Raw genomic sequence first — 14,943 nt, forward strand, 5'->3', positions numbered from 1 at the left:
TTCCTCATAAGGATCAGCTATAAGTCATCTTTCTCACGCCAATACATTAAAGACAGAAAATGCTCTGATAGCAGGTAAGCTGTTATGAACTTATGATAGCCCTACAAGGGCCTATTGACCCTGAAAACAGTAGAATGTGAACGGAAATTGATGATTATGCTTCATATCCTAAGGTGTGATGTCTAGGTGAACTCTGTGTGACTCCAGGCCAGTTTTCTATCCCTATACTTTTTTTTTCTTATTCGAAGTATCTATCCTTTAGGCGCCCTGCATTAGATTTGGTATCAAAGTTCAGGTTGGAAACATGTTGCGTAGATGCAGTTCTGATCAAATAACTGAGTTGTTGGAAGGTATGAACGCCAAATTTGAACGATTACCGTCCCACTTGGATCGCGTGAATCATACTTACTAATATTTTTGTAACGACCCGATTTCCGTCGTGTCGCTACGAGCAAAAGAAAGTAAAAATCATGGAAATATTTTTTTTTTTTTTTTTTTTTTTATACAAGCATCAACGACGATCCCGATAGAATCTTATTACAACTTAAAAATGATACATAACGTAAGACGTCAAAATGCAAGGACTCCAGGAACGAACTCTCTGATCACACAGTCCCTTATCCCATGGTTCCTTCATTTGCAAATGCTCCGCCATCTAATGCCTCAACCCCTGTGGTGGAGGAATCAACGTCAAAGCAGGGTCATCCAAAGACCGAGCAAAGTAAAAGAGACAATAATAACAGTGCATACAATATAATCCACATCCTCAATAATGTCTAGAAACAATATAATAAAGATTACAATGCCCATGGCAATATAAATAAAAGGAATGACAATAATTTCAATGTATGCTATGCATGCAATAATTATGAGACAGCACATTCCCCAGGTACATCCGGCTTTTCCCCCAATTATTTTTCTGTCAGTTCTTTTCTGACTTTTTCATTTTATTTTATTTTTTTCTGCCGGTGTCCTTGCCGCACGGCTAACCACTACCCCTGTCTGAAGGTAGTGACGTTATGGACTTGGATTACGGTCTCGCATTTTGCCGAGCCGGGGATACTATCCCTCGGGGATACTTTCCCTTTTTGGTTGGTTTGCCAACGAAAGGCAGTACACGCTTCTCGCGTTGGCCTTTGGACCTTAGGTCCCAGGATGATTCCACCACACCCTTAAGTTCCCCTTCACTTTCCCCCATGTATGCAACATGTATGCAATTACTTACCTTTGCCTTTCTTCCTGCATTCATTTCAATTCATTTGATTCCAGCATTCATTTCAATTCATTTGATTCCAGGCAAGCGAGTATAAATTCACTAAGCAGGTATTTATCAGGCAATTTATAAGCAGAGCTACATTGCATAGACAATTATATTGAACACCATTACAAGACAAGGTCTAGCTGTCACCTGCCTTTTCTTATAGTCGCAGTAGGACGAGATGGCTCCTGTAGGCAAATAAGTGAAATAGGTCAACTTATTTTAGTCTAGGTCCTTTTAATATCACACAGACAACACTTGTCCTTTCTGTGTCCATTTATGTCCTAAAATAAGGTTCCCTGTGTTCACTATTCATGTGGGCCCCACATGCTACTATTCATGTGGGCCCCATCATGTCACTATTTATGTGGGCCCCGCATGTCACTATTCATGTGGGCCCCATCATGTCACTATTTATGTGGGCCCTGCATGTCACTATTTATGTGGGCCCCATCATGTCGCTATTTATGTGGGCCCCATCATGTCACTATTCATTTCACCATAAGTTGATAAAGTTTACTTTACGGTTACTATGCTAGTATTTCACCGTTAAGTATATAGGTGGTAGAACCAACCATTACTTTATCCATATAGGTGGTAAAACCAACCATTACTTCAAATAAAATATAGGTAGGTGGTAGAACCAACCATGAAAGAGATCATTAAATAATTTAGGTGGTAGAACCAACCATTGAAAGAGATCATTGCTTTCAAATAATTTTAGGTGGTAGAACCAACCATGAAAGAGAGACTATTATAAAAGACTTACTTGGTAGTGGATTTTCTTTTTCCTTCTTCTCTCTCTCTCTTCCTCTTTCTTCTCTTCTCTTCCTCTCTCTCTCTTCTCTTCTCTTCTCTTCTCTTCTCTTCTCTTCTCTTCTCCTTTTCTTCTCCTCCTCCTCCTCTATTTATAGACATTTTTTTGCATAGTACTTTTTGCATAGTAAAGACTATTTACTATTTTAAATTATTATTTCTGTCGGTCAATAGTATTTTTGCATAGTACTTTTGCATAGTAAAAACTATTTACTATTTTAAATTATTATTTTCGTCGGTTAACAGTATTTTGCATAGTTAATAATATTTTTTTATTATTAATTTTGTCGGTCAATAGTATTTTTGCATTTTTTTATTATTATTTTCGTCGGTGCGATGATATTTTCGTTTCCACTAGGGATGGGTCCCGCTGGTGGTAGGACCCGCTGGTCGTGGGGCCCGCTCGTGTGGGACCCGCTGATGTGGGACCCACTGGTGTTGGATCCGCTTATGTGGGGCCTGCTTGTATGGGGCCCGCTGATGTGGGACCCGCTTATGAATAGTACTCGGTGGGTCCTACTGTGAATAATACTTTTAAATAGTGTATCTCAATAGTGAACTTGCATAGTATTTCTGCATAGTAATCTCGCATAGTGACTTTTGTGAATAGTAATTGTGAATAGTGACTATTGGAAATTTTTAACATATATATATATCTATTCCGTTTTTGTTGACATCTGGGGCGGTGGCTTAGTGGTAGGAAGCCGTTCAATCTTAGCTTAGACTTGGGTTCGAATCGTGTACGCCCCATTATGCCAGATGTCCTCATGCCCGATTAACTTGGGGAAAATGAGTAATGGCCGATGATTACCCACCTATGAGGCCATTTTTATATTTATATATATATATATTTTACCGGTTCTTACATTCTACCCCCCTTAAAAAAAAATTTCGTCCCCGAAATTCCTACGCCCATAACCTAGATATCTTGATAATCAGAATCTCGACACATGATAATTTAAGATCATCTCCTTTACTTTGTAAATCTTAATTTTGATTAGAAATTAACGTCTTGTGAAATCCATCATAATCTGCACTGCCTCTTAAATACTACTAATCTTCTACTCTAGGCAGACATTTTACTCCTATGAATTCCCTTGTTTCCCATAATCCAAAATTTATAAATAAGTTTTCTGACCTTCTGTTGCCCCATCCTGTACCTCGTTGTCATCGTTGATTAGGGCGAAGAAACGCTTTTCAGTTCCTGGCTGTGCGTTCTTATCTTGGGTAAGAGGGCGGTACTGATTTCTTCTTCCCTGGTTCTGCTGATTTGTTTGCATTGGTTGATATTGTGGCGAAGGTGGGCGGTTTTGGATGAAGGCTGGTGCCTTAGGGCAATCCCTTCTTTTGTGGTTAGGGTCTCCGCAGTTAAAACATACTGCCATGGTTCTCCAGCATTGCCCAACGTGAATCTTTCCACAGTGGGGGCACAAGGTCTTGGATTGCGAACCACCATCCGTCCTCTGCTTTTTGGGTGGAGGTCCCTGATTCCTGCTAACAATAGATTGAGATCTAGCTGCCTGTACTGACTTCTCACAGTCTTCTGCCACCTCGGCCTTCTCACAGGCTTCTGCCAAGGTCCTAGAACCAAGGTTAACGATACTCGCCTTAATGGAAGGGCGAAGACCGCTAACAAATTTCCGAACCCGATCTGCCTCTGTTGCTGCGTATCCAGGTGCAAAACGAGACAGCTCTCTGAACTTGGCTCCATACTGAGCCACAGTCAAAGCCCCCTGCTTTAGTTCTGCGAACTGCCCCGCCAATTGATCTCTTATGCGCTCCGGAAAGAACTGCTCATTGAAGCGAGACTTGAACTGTCCCCAAGTCCCTGACAAGACTGCGGGATAGTTCTGAATCATAGTCCGCCACCAGACACCCGCTTCTCCCTTCAGTAAGAAGGAAGCAAAACGCATCTTCTGAATACTTGAGCACTCCATTACTGCAAAGATCCCCTCTATCTCTGTAATCCAATGATCTGCCGCTAAGGGATCACCTGAACCAGTAAACTCAGATGGATGGTAGTCTCGGAACTGACGATGCATCTGAGAGGCATCCTTACGAGGCCTCGACTCCTGACGATTCCCGAGATTGGCTGCGATGGCCTGAAGGGCGGTCTGATTAGCTATCTGATTCTGTCTAAGAATTTCTGCAAGCATTTGCAGACTATCCTGATTAGGTTGAACGTGGCCATGCGTAACGAGCTGAGATGGTTCATGTCCATCATTAGTAGGGACATTCGCCTGGTTAGCAGCTCCCCTCCTCTGATACATCTTCAAAAATGAACAATACATAATCTTTTCATTGCTAGGAAGTACCAAACTAATAAAAGACTTTGTTGCCATTAATGGAGTAATATTAAAATTTAGTACTGTGTCTTCCCTTTAAGGTTATTAAGGATATAGAAATCAGAGTGCATATAATTTGGTCGACAAGTCTTAATTGTCTACCCCAATCCTATAATCTACCCACTCTCACGAAGTCCAGGTATTTCACAAAAACCCAGAGCTCTGATACCACAACTGTAACGACCCGATTTCCGTCGTGTCGCTACGAGCAAAAGAAAGTAAAAATCATGGAAATATTTTTTTTTTTTTTTTTTTTTTTTTATACAAGCATCAACGACGATCCCGATAGAATCTTATTACAACTTAAAAATGATACATAACGTAAGACGTCAAAATGCAAGGACTCCAGGAACGAACTCTCTGATCACACAGTCCCTTATCCCATGGTTCCTTCATTTGCAAATGCTCCGCCATCTAATGCCTCAACCCCTGTGGTGGAGGAATCAACGTCAAAGCAGGGTCATCCAAAGACCGAGCAAAGTAAAAGAGACAATAATAACAGTGCATACAATATAATCCACATCCTCAATAATGTCTAGAAACAATATAATAAAGATTACAATGCCCATGGCAATATAAATAAAAGGAATGACAATAATTTCATTTGATTCCAGGCAAGCGAGTATAAATTCACTAAGCAGGTATTTATCAGGCAATTTATAAGCAGAGCTACATTGCATAGACAATTATATTGAACACCATTACAAGACAAGGTCTAGCTGTCACCTGCCTTTTCTTATAGTCGCAGTAGGACGAGATGGCTCCTGTAGGCAAATAAGTGAAATAGGTCAACTTATTTTAGTCTAGGTCCTTTTAATATCACACAGACAACACTTGTCCTTTCTGTGTCCATTTATGTCCTAAAATAAGGTTCCCTGTGTTCACTATTCATGTGGGCCCCACATGCTACTATTCATGTGGGCCCCATCATGTCACTATTTATGTGGGCCCCGCATGTCACTATTCATGTGGGCCCCATCATGTCACTATTTATGTGGGCCCTGCATGTCACTATTTATGTGGGCCCCATCATGTCGCTATTTATGTGGGCCCCATCATGTCACTATTCATTTCACCATAAGTTGATAAAGTTTACTTTACGGTTACTATGCTAGTATTTCACCGTTAAGTATATAGGTGGTAGAACCAACCATTACTTTATCCATATAGGTGGTAAAACCAACCATTACTTCAAATAAAATATAGGTAGGTGGTAGAACCAACCATGAAAGAGATCATTAAATAATTTAGGTGGTAGAACCAACCATTGAAAGAGATCATTGCTTTCAAATAATTTTAGGTGGTAGAACCAACCATGAAAGAGAGACTATTATAAAAGACTTACTTGGTAGTGGATTTTCTTTTTCCTTCTTCTCTCTCTCTCTTCCTCTTTCTTCTCTTCTCTTCCTCTCTCTCTCTCTCTTCTCTTCTCTTCTCTTCTCTTCTCTTCTCTTCTCCTTTTCTTCTCCTCCTCCTCCTCTATTTATAGACATTTTTTTGCATAGTACTTTTTGCATAGTAAAGACTATTTACTATTTTAAATTATTATTTCTGTCGGTCAATAGTATTTTTGCATAGTACTTTTGCATAGTAAAAACTATTTACTATTTTAAATTATTATTTTCGTCGGTTAACAGTATTTTGCATAGTTAATAATATTTTTTTATTATTAATTTTGTCGGTCAATAGTATTTTTGCATTTTTTTATTATTATTTTCGTCGGTGCGATGATATTTTCGTTTCCACTAGGGATGGGTCCCGCTGGTGGTAGGACCCGCTGGTCGTGGGGCCCGCTCGTGTGGGACCCGCTGATGTGGGACCCACTGGTGTTGGATCCGCTTATGTGGGGCCTGCTTGTATGGGGCCCGCTGATGTGGGACCCGCTTATGAATAGTACTCGGTGGGTCCTACTGTGAATAATACTTTTAAATAGTGTATCTCAATAGTGAACTTGCATAGTATTTCTGCATAGTAATCTCGCATAGTGACTTTTGTGAATAGTAATTGTGAATAGTGACTATTGGAAATTTTTAACATATATATATATCTATTCCGTTTTTGTTGACATCTGGGGCGGTGGCTTAGTGGTAGGAAGCCGTTCAATCTTAGCTTAGACTTGGGTTCGAATCGTGTACGCCCCATTATGCCAGATGTCCTCATGCCCGATTAACTTGGGGAAAATGAGTAATGGCCGATGATTACCCACCTATGAGGCCATTTTTATATTTATATATATATATATTTTACCGGTTCTTACAATTTTCATGCACATCTTCTAGGCTTGGAGACTCTACATGCTGCACTGAATTGGAAGTTCGTACTGGAACAATTATTGCCGATACCTTCTATAGAGAATACGAAATTAGAGCAGTGGACCAGAGCCACCATCGTCATACAAAGCTGGTTCCAATAATGCTTAGCTCATATGTATTACACGAGGGTGCTTTTAAAAAAATGCACTATATGAGGATAAAGATTGTGACAATCTTTATTCAATAGAGCTGAAAAAGAAGACTAGTTCGACCGAGTCTGCAAGAGGTTCAGTTAGTGCCAAAAGATGTGGATGGTGTTGCAAAAGAAGACACGACGTCATTTGTTCCCCAATAGTCGTTAAGCTTAAAGACTATATTGAAATTATGCTCATTAGAAGATTCCATGTGACATACTTATTTCGATGGAAATCCTTAGTCCGCTGAAAGGGCCAACTGTTTGCAAATTGTTCGAGGACTAGAGCTAACAAACTGTCACCCGTTGTGCAAATCATTGTATTCAACGGGGTCGAATCTTTTCAAGTGGGGGAGTATGATGGGGACTATCCTAGAGCCCATATTCTAAATTTTATTTGTTATTTAGATGTCATTTAATTCACGTAAGTTGTAGGTTCCCACCAATCACTTGGCTTTTTTGAGTTATGAGTATTTTGAATAGGCCCTGCCCTGCACATGTATTACGAAAATTTTTAGTGAGGAGATAGTTATTAAGTCATTAGAGGGTATTTTAGTCCAAAAGTGTTGCGTTTTTATTTATGCTTTCCTAACTTTCTAGTTTTCTTCTTTTTCTTATATATTGTAAGCCTCATGGCATTTTTCTTTGATGGATGCTATGGATGAAAATTAGTTCTTCTTGCTTTCTTGCAAATCATGGATGCGAAGTCTACCTTCCCAAGGTGTGAGACCTTCACCCCTTAGTCCGATGCCTATGATTCCTTTGGTGTGATGACTCAAGCTTGTTAGTGGGATTCTAGCACTACTGATGCAGGACGATCAACAGAAAGATTAATACTTTGCTCTGATACCAAATCTGATGTAGGATGAATCTATGAAGGGATTATGTGTGGTGATTCTAACCATGGATTGAGGAGTTTAGGGCAGGTTCTTGAAGGCGTTTTGAGTTTCATAAAAAGTTAGAAAATATGGATAATTTAGGAATATGTGAAAATATGTTTAAGAATAGGGGACAAAAGGATGGTTGAAATTAGGGTTTTAGGTCCTAAATTATGTGATTAGATTGGAAAAATATTTCTACTAGGTTTCGGGATGATTTAGAAGGGTGCAGTTATATGTTGGAAAGGTACAGACATATGCCGGGAAGCTGCGAACGTATGCCTGGACGCTTCAGACGTATGCTGGGAAGATGTGGGCAAGGGTTTTCGGAAAAATTAAGGGATACAGAGTTCGGGCTGAGATGGGATGGGTAAAACACTAAAACAAGAAGGGAAAAAATAGGATTTTGAGGTTCTAGGAAGAAAATGGAATATCTTTAGTTCCTGAACAGATTGTCTGTGTGAAAGAAACCAAGAAAAGAATAGAAGAAAGAAGAGAAATACAGATTGCTAGGGGAACACGATACTTATCTCAAGGCATCTCACCAAAGATGAAGAAGACTGTTAGAATCACACTTGCAATCCCGAGGCTTCACACCTTAGGAAGATCAAGGCATCGCACCTTTGCAAGGAGTAGACATCACTTCCACACAAGAGAAAAAACTTCAAATCTTTATTCCTTCGTCATCATTCCATCATCATTATTATTAATGTAATGCTCTTAGAGGCTTATAATAAATAAGAAAAAAAGATAACTAGGAAGTTCAAAAACCCCAAACAAATCCTAGCACTTACGCTCTAATGACGTAAAAACTTGCTCTCCACTTGAAATTCCCACGATACATGTGTGAGGGCCTGTTTAAACCACTCATATCTCAAAAAACTTCAGTGATTTTTATGGGAAAAGACTGTGGTGCCCCTACTATAACTCAAAGCACTTAAAAGGCACCTAAAAGTTAAAATTTGGACCTAAGGATGGGCTCCATCAATAACCTTCGTCAGTGTGCAAATCATTGAAAACCTTGTGTGATGCCTAGGCAAGGTCTGGAGTGATTCCAAGTCTAATCTTTCTATTTAATTTTATTGGATATAGTTGGATATATGTAATAAGCCTGAGGGCATAGATGTAATTATGCTTCTCCATTATTAATAAATATATTAGTGAGGGAGAGATCATCTCTCTAACTCACTCTCTTCTCTAATTCTTTCTCTCAACATGATATCAGAGCCCTAGGGTTTTTGATCCCTAGGGAACCCCTTAGCCTCCATCTTCTCCATTCCTCAACCCTAACCCTAACCCCTTTCCTCATCCTCATCTTTATCTCTCCCTAACCCCTTCCTCATTCTCATCTTCATCTCTCCGTAACCCCCAACTCAATCCCCCAGTGAGGGGGAGATCACTTTCTCTTGCTTTATTCCTCTTTGTTTTCAGTTCTTGATTTCTTCATATTATTCTTTGTTCATTGTGATCCCCTTATTCTCACCAAAAACCATAGCCTGCACCTTCCTAGAACACTTTCCCAGCATGCTTGCATGTCCCATGCATATTCCTGTACCCTCTGAACTTACCCTAAACCTCGTAGAAATCTTTGTTCAAGCTAATCATATATTTTAGGATTCTAAACCCAAGTTTTCACCCATCCTTTTTTAGCTCTAGTATCCTTTCCATAGATCCATCGTTCATCAGTTTGTTATCAATGTGAAGTATTAGTCCTTTGATCGTCCTGCATAAGAGTGCCTTGCAATTGGGTTGACTTCCAATTCCACGAAATAGTGTAGGTTGAGTTGTTAGACAGGAGTGAAGCTTCATGATTTTGAGGACAGTTGGAGTCAGCCTTCAGCTGTTTTCCTTTAATATATAATGAGTCATTCACCCTAAATAACAGAAACACCCTTTTGGTGTAAATATACTTTCAAAAGGAATATAAAGTGATATAACTATTCTAGCCCTGTATATACAACATAAAACCTCTAATACCGTCTGTCTACAGTGGAATTTTTCCTTGGCCTGTATCAAAATTCTACAGATACCATCGAACTGTGGCTTAATGGAATCTGGACTGAACTTGCAACATTTCTGGGAAAAGTGATTGGCAAGTTCCACACATGGACATTCTCTTATCCGAAAATCCACTTGCTAGGTTCCCAAAGGTCCATTTCCACATTAGAGGCCTTGTCTATATCTGCACCGTAATAAATACATTCATTTTAGGACACTTGGAAACTCCTCTGAGATGATGAATTCTTGGATTCCCCCCCGGTCTTATTGTGAAAATATTTTTTCAGATGAGCTTTACCACACTACTACTCATCAATACCATTCTGAGGGCTAGTGAGCCTTACCACACTACTAACCGTTACCATTCTGAGAACTGAATGTCTGTTGGCTTTTTATGTACTCTGTTTTGGTGCTTGTTAGTCATTCGTCTCTTTCACATTTTTTTTCCAATTGATTTCATTCTTAGCAGTGTTTCCTTTTGTATTTATCAACACCAATGTCGAGGGGCGTCATGATTTTATATGTAATCAGTTTAATACCTTTTAGGGGTGCCCATCCAATTCATCCTTGCTTTGTAGTCATCTATAGCTGCTTTAACCGAAATATAGATGTAAAAGACTGATTCATGTGATTACTGGGCTGCTGAAATTAAGAAAAGTGAAAGATAAGGTTGCTGCTTAAGTTAGGTTTTGGATTTATTGAAAACTGTATTCTTCTGATCACCATGTTTTTAAAGAAATTCTTTGATGCCTCTTCTCCATCAAATGATTGGTGGAACTACTCTCTGAAAAGCAAAATTATAAGTGATTAGAAGCTGAAAAGGGAAACAGAATAGAAAACACAAAAATTAACTTTTTATCTTTTTTTTTTAATTTTATCTTTTCACTTTGTATTGGCCATTATTTAGTGATCCAGCTTACCTGCAGATGAATCCGATCAGAGAGCTAAAAGTTAATGTGCATGGGTTTCATCATGAATCCATGTTGCCTCAGACGACTTCGGCCAAAATGTTCAAAAGATGGGTGCTGCAGAAAAAATAATGCAGTTTCAGATTTTACGTTACATGAGATGGTAAGTTATTCAACAAAGCATGGAAAGCAGAAACATGGTGCCTCAATAGGGTATATTCCTCACCGTGGCTATGTTATAGTGTGTAGTAAGTGGATCTATACATTACAATTAATTTAAATGATTATTTATGTTTCTAATTTAATTTTGTAGGAGCCTCATGTGCCTTTGAATGGCTATTATTGCTGGTACCTGTATTATCAATATTTCCTCTACCTTAATTATTCTAATATCCCAGCGTTTTCCATTTTTCTCAAGTCTCAACTACAAGTTTATTTAAGTTAATAGCCGAATTTCAATGTGAAAATGGCAATCGGGTCTGCATTCAGATATTTCCAAAGTCATGTGGTAAACCTGGAAGTTCTGCTCAGTTACATGCATCTCTGGAGTTGATATCCGTTACTCAGATACAAGTTCTGCAAGCTCTCATAAAGGATTTGAAAACACGCCGTGATCAGTTTTAAATTCAAAATTTTCCTTGATCATTCAGATTCTTGTTGGTTATGCAACGTCTGTAGTCAGAATGACTTGTCAAGCTCTACTTGAGAACAAACTCTTTTTGCAGTTATTTTTCTAGAGCAGTTCCCAACAAACTGGCGTAAAGCATTCAATACTTGGGGCCTGTTTGTTTTAGATTATGACAACCGATTGTGGTGTCCCCAACTGAAAATTGGACTAAATTTGAGTCCTATAATCAGTTGGTCATAATCTAAAACAAACAGGGTAAATGACTGTTAACGTAATTGATGCGTCTCAATTCATTGTTGCCATTCTCAATTGGTTTAGAGGTGCTAGGTTGAAATCTTCAATCTCTGCCTACATTTCATATGGAAGAAACAAGATGGTGGGAGGAAACGATTCATTGTGCCATTGTAGATTCCCTAAAACGAGGTTTTGAAAACCTCTCGCAACCCGAGATTTCTAAATCCGGGATTCGAAAAAAAATTACAACTGTCTCCTCCCTCCATCTTGTTTTCGAAACCTTGGAAATTACAGTATGTTATCCAAACATCCTATTTTAAAATCCTAAATTGAATAATCAAGCTTTCTTCAATCCTAGATTTTAAAATGACAAATGACGTTAGCCAAACAGCCTTTAACTTTCGGAGAAAATGCATTTCCTTGACTTCATAACTTTGGCTCAATGGAATATTTCCTTCAGAGATATCATCTACTACTTGATCATTATGTACATCAAAGCCTCTCATGGACTCCATAAATTTCGATACAAGGACCTATTTTGTGCTCATCAATCAGACTTTGATGTGCTTCTCAAATTTAGCTCCCTTGCAAAACCCTATTAATGTTGGTTCATAAAAAAAGGCCACTGTGACTATTACTGTCTGTAGTTCTACTAAATTTAGAACATTGGAAATTAATTTAGAACATCTCGATGATCTCAAGTTTTCGAGATGAGACCAGATAGAAGCAGAGGATGAGAGGGGCATTCTAGTCATTTAAACAAATGAGCCTGTACTCTAATTACAAGTTCCTTTATGACCACTCTCTAGTCCACTGTAAAATTTAGCAATCAATAACCATAATTAGGAGAACACTGACAGTTATCAAACATAGACACTTGCCTGTACCCCCGGTAAGAAGTTAATTTCTTCCCAATAGGTTGAACATTGAGGAAATGGTACATCTAAGAAACGTACAACCTCAGCTCGTATCTGATGATGGTATTATGAACATGATCTCGACCATCTGAATTACAATATCCTATTGTCTGCTCACCCTTCTTTCCAGAGCTTGGTTAGAGTGAAACCGAAACTTATGCAGTGGGGTTGAATTGGTATCAAGAATATGCAGGGCTATCACCATAGACAATGAGGAAATGAACATTGGAATGGGGCCAAAGATCCACAGCAATAAGGTGGTTGCGAAGTAGAGTGCTCTAAGCCCAAGTGACCAGAAATTACTTCCTCTTATCACTGCAGTTTGAACGTAGCTCACGGGTATGTCAGAATCGAGTGTGCTCATCAGGAAATTAGCATGGATGAAGTACCTTGCTGATTGAATGAAGGATGTGAAGGCCACAAAGAAAAAAGAGAGGAGAGTTATGTACTTGACGGAAGACGTCGATGCACTCCTGTCTCCGTAGATTACACTATCCATCATTGCTTTGGAGGAAGAATTTCCCACCCATGTCCCAATGAGAGAGCTTAGTGTGATGGAGAGGGTAGCCAGGTAGGTTGATGCTGTTATGTTGCTCGAAATCACTTGCAGAGCCAGTGCTGTATCGCTTGGGGCACCCTGCAAATGAAATCAAAATTTTTGAAAACTAAGTACTGATCTCTGCAAATTCAAGTAGTTAAGGGTGTGTTTGGTTACACAAAAGCTGGGTTGGCTTAGGAGTTTTGCGTGTCATTTGGATGCACATCAGCAAAACCCTTTCCTTGTTGGTTGCCAATGTAGCATTGACATCCCAGGAGACTCCTGGGGAGGTCTCCTGGCTAATAATTGCATGTATGGTGATGTGTCACCCTTGTTCCCTCCATATGATTTCCAAGCCAAAATCCACAAAAAAAGGTGGAATTTTACCTGGATTTATTGGGAATGATACCTCTCTCCATATTGGAAATGACACCACCTACCAGTACTCTACGAGGTTGACAACCAAACACTACAACCACTATTCTCTAAGGTAAGTTCCAGGCAAATACAATGCTTGTCTCCTCCCTGTTGACTACTTATTCCATTACAGAGTCTATGCCGCGCTACCAAAACGACAATGGAACTTGTCTGAATCATGGGCGGGGCTCAGTACCACTACGGATGCGTGGACCTCAAGTGAGCAGTTGTTGGGTCCAACCATCTACTCACCATCTGATTGCTGTCAGATGGTATTTTGTTTGTTGCATATACACCATTTGGTTGGGGTATACTCTTATCATTAATCCAGATAGTGTATTGAAGGGTATCTTCAAGATCCGAAATAACCAAGGAAAAATCCTGTGATTTCTTCAAATGAACTCCTTCAAATCTCTATCGGGTATGTGAGCAATTGCAATAGAAAGGATGAATATGCAGAAAGGAAAGGAAATCATGAAGATAAAAGAATGGGGGAGGAGAAAAAATTCAAACCTGCAACATTCTCTCAACCCAAGCCCTCTTGTTGTGGTTCTCATAGCCAACTACAGTGGTGTGGGGAAACCTTATGATTTTATAAAGGAGAAGAAGATGGTAACCAAACATGGCTAGGAGCCCAGATGGAACCAACACAATGTCCAGGTATTCCTTATGCAACTCCATCCTATTCCTCCCTAGCCGTGACCCTCTGCTTGTATAATTTCTAAGTCATGAGAGTTTATTGTTATTGTTGTTTGTTTAAAAGGTCGCTTGTCTCCTGTAATTTTGGTTGTTGATGAAGTTATGGGCAAGCTTGCAAGTAAGAGGTGCTCACCTCATTGGTATCAACATGGTTGGGTTCGGTTCCTTGCACTCCAATTCATAGAAAAACTGTCACTATATCTATAAATATGAATTCCTATCTAAAGAATGATGAAAATGCCCTTTTCTTATTCGATGATTGATAATGACAATCGATCATGTGGTGAGCCACTAATTCACTTCCCCACAAACCATTTGACCATGATTTTTTTAATTAAAAAAAAATGATCCCATTTTACGGTGGGTAAGAATATAATATACTTGGAGAACATGACAGATATATACAAATATGGTCAATAAGATCTATAGCCAATAGAGGTTGCTTTCCAAAGACATTGCTGAGGATCAAAGTGAAGAAGTGGTCACATCTCCATGTAGCCCACGTCTTCTTGTTACACGATGATATTTTTCAAATAGTCCATGTTGCTATTTTGAAAGTAGAGTTAAATTCGGTTTGGTTACTTAATTGCTGAATAGATCGTCAGACTCAAGCTAGAGAGAGTTTGTTATTTTAGTTTATTTGCTTCCTTCTTGTAGGAGTTAGAGATCTTTTTTTTATTCTAGCTATTAGTAAGTTTTAGATGAATATAGTTTATTGATTTTTTTTTTATATTTGAGTCAATAATTTTAAAAATTAGAAAGTAGAGTTTTACTTGGAGAAGAAGTTGTTGTTTTTTATAAAACCGTGTAAAAGGTTGTTGCACGTTTCTCTCTTGTTATGAAATTATAGAGAATTTTCCTC

The 14,943-nt window shown here is 38.9% G+C and overlaps 2 protein-coding genes across 4 annotated transcripts in view; one reads left to right on the plus strand and one right to left on the minus strand.

Annotated features, from left to right (window-relative positions):
- The window catches only part of LOC143847470 (regulator of telomere elongation helicase 1 homolog), a 64,944-nt gene extending 53,889 nt beyond the window's left edge, over positions 1-11,055 (plus strand). For 2 of the 3 annotated variants that reach the window (XM_077356291.1, XM_077356292.1), the window contains one exon: positions 10,667-11,055. The gene's annotated coding sequence lies outside the window, so the exon portion shown is untranslated. The remainder of the gene's footprint in view (positions 1-10,666) is intronic. The other variant, XR_013235060.1, reaches the window with a different exon arrangement.
- A 1,475-nt stretch (positions 11,056-12,530) lies between these two features.
- Positions 12,531-14,063, minus strand: LOC143892015 (uncharacterized). Its single transcript, XM_077396492.1, has 3 exons — positions 13,896-14,063; positions 13,635-13,796; positions 12,531-13,064 (listed from the first exon to the last, which is right to left on the minus strand). The coding sequence occupies exons 1-3, from the start codon at positions 14,061-14,063 to the stop codon at positions 12,531-12,533; spliced, it is 864 nt and encodes a 287-aa protein (XP_077252607.1).
- Between the last annotated feature and the right edge of the window lie 880 nt (positions 14,064-14,943).

Source organism: Tasmannia lanceolata, unplaced genomic scaffold (genome assembly GCF_043159265.1).
Source record: "Tasmannia lanceolata isolate RefF3 unplaced genomic scaffold, GAP_Taslan_0.1 ptg000015l, whole genome shotgun sequence".
NCBI classification, from domain to species: domain Eukaryota; kingdom Viridiplantae; phylum Streptophyta; class Magnoliopsida; order Canellales; family Winteraceae; genus Tasmannia; species Tasmannia lanceolata.

What these genes read in the sequence shown, in the direction of transcription:
- LOC143892015 (XM_077396492.1), bottom strand. Translation starts at nt 14,063, where the DNA reads ATGGAGTTGCATAAGGAATACCTGGACATTGTGTTGGTTCCATCTGGG. An exon ending in GGGTTGAGAGAATGTTGCAG is followed by an intron (nt 13,797 to 13,895) that starts GTTTGAATTTTT and finishes CATACCCGATAG; the next exon opens with AGATTTGAAGGAGTTCATTT. An exon ending in CATCTGACAGCAATCAGATG is followed by an intron (nt 13,065 to 13,634) that starts GTGAGTAGATGG and finishes TTTCATTTGCAG; the next exon opens with GGTGCCCCAAGCGATACAGC.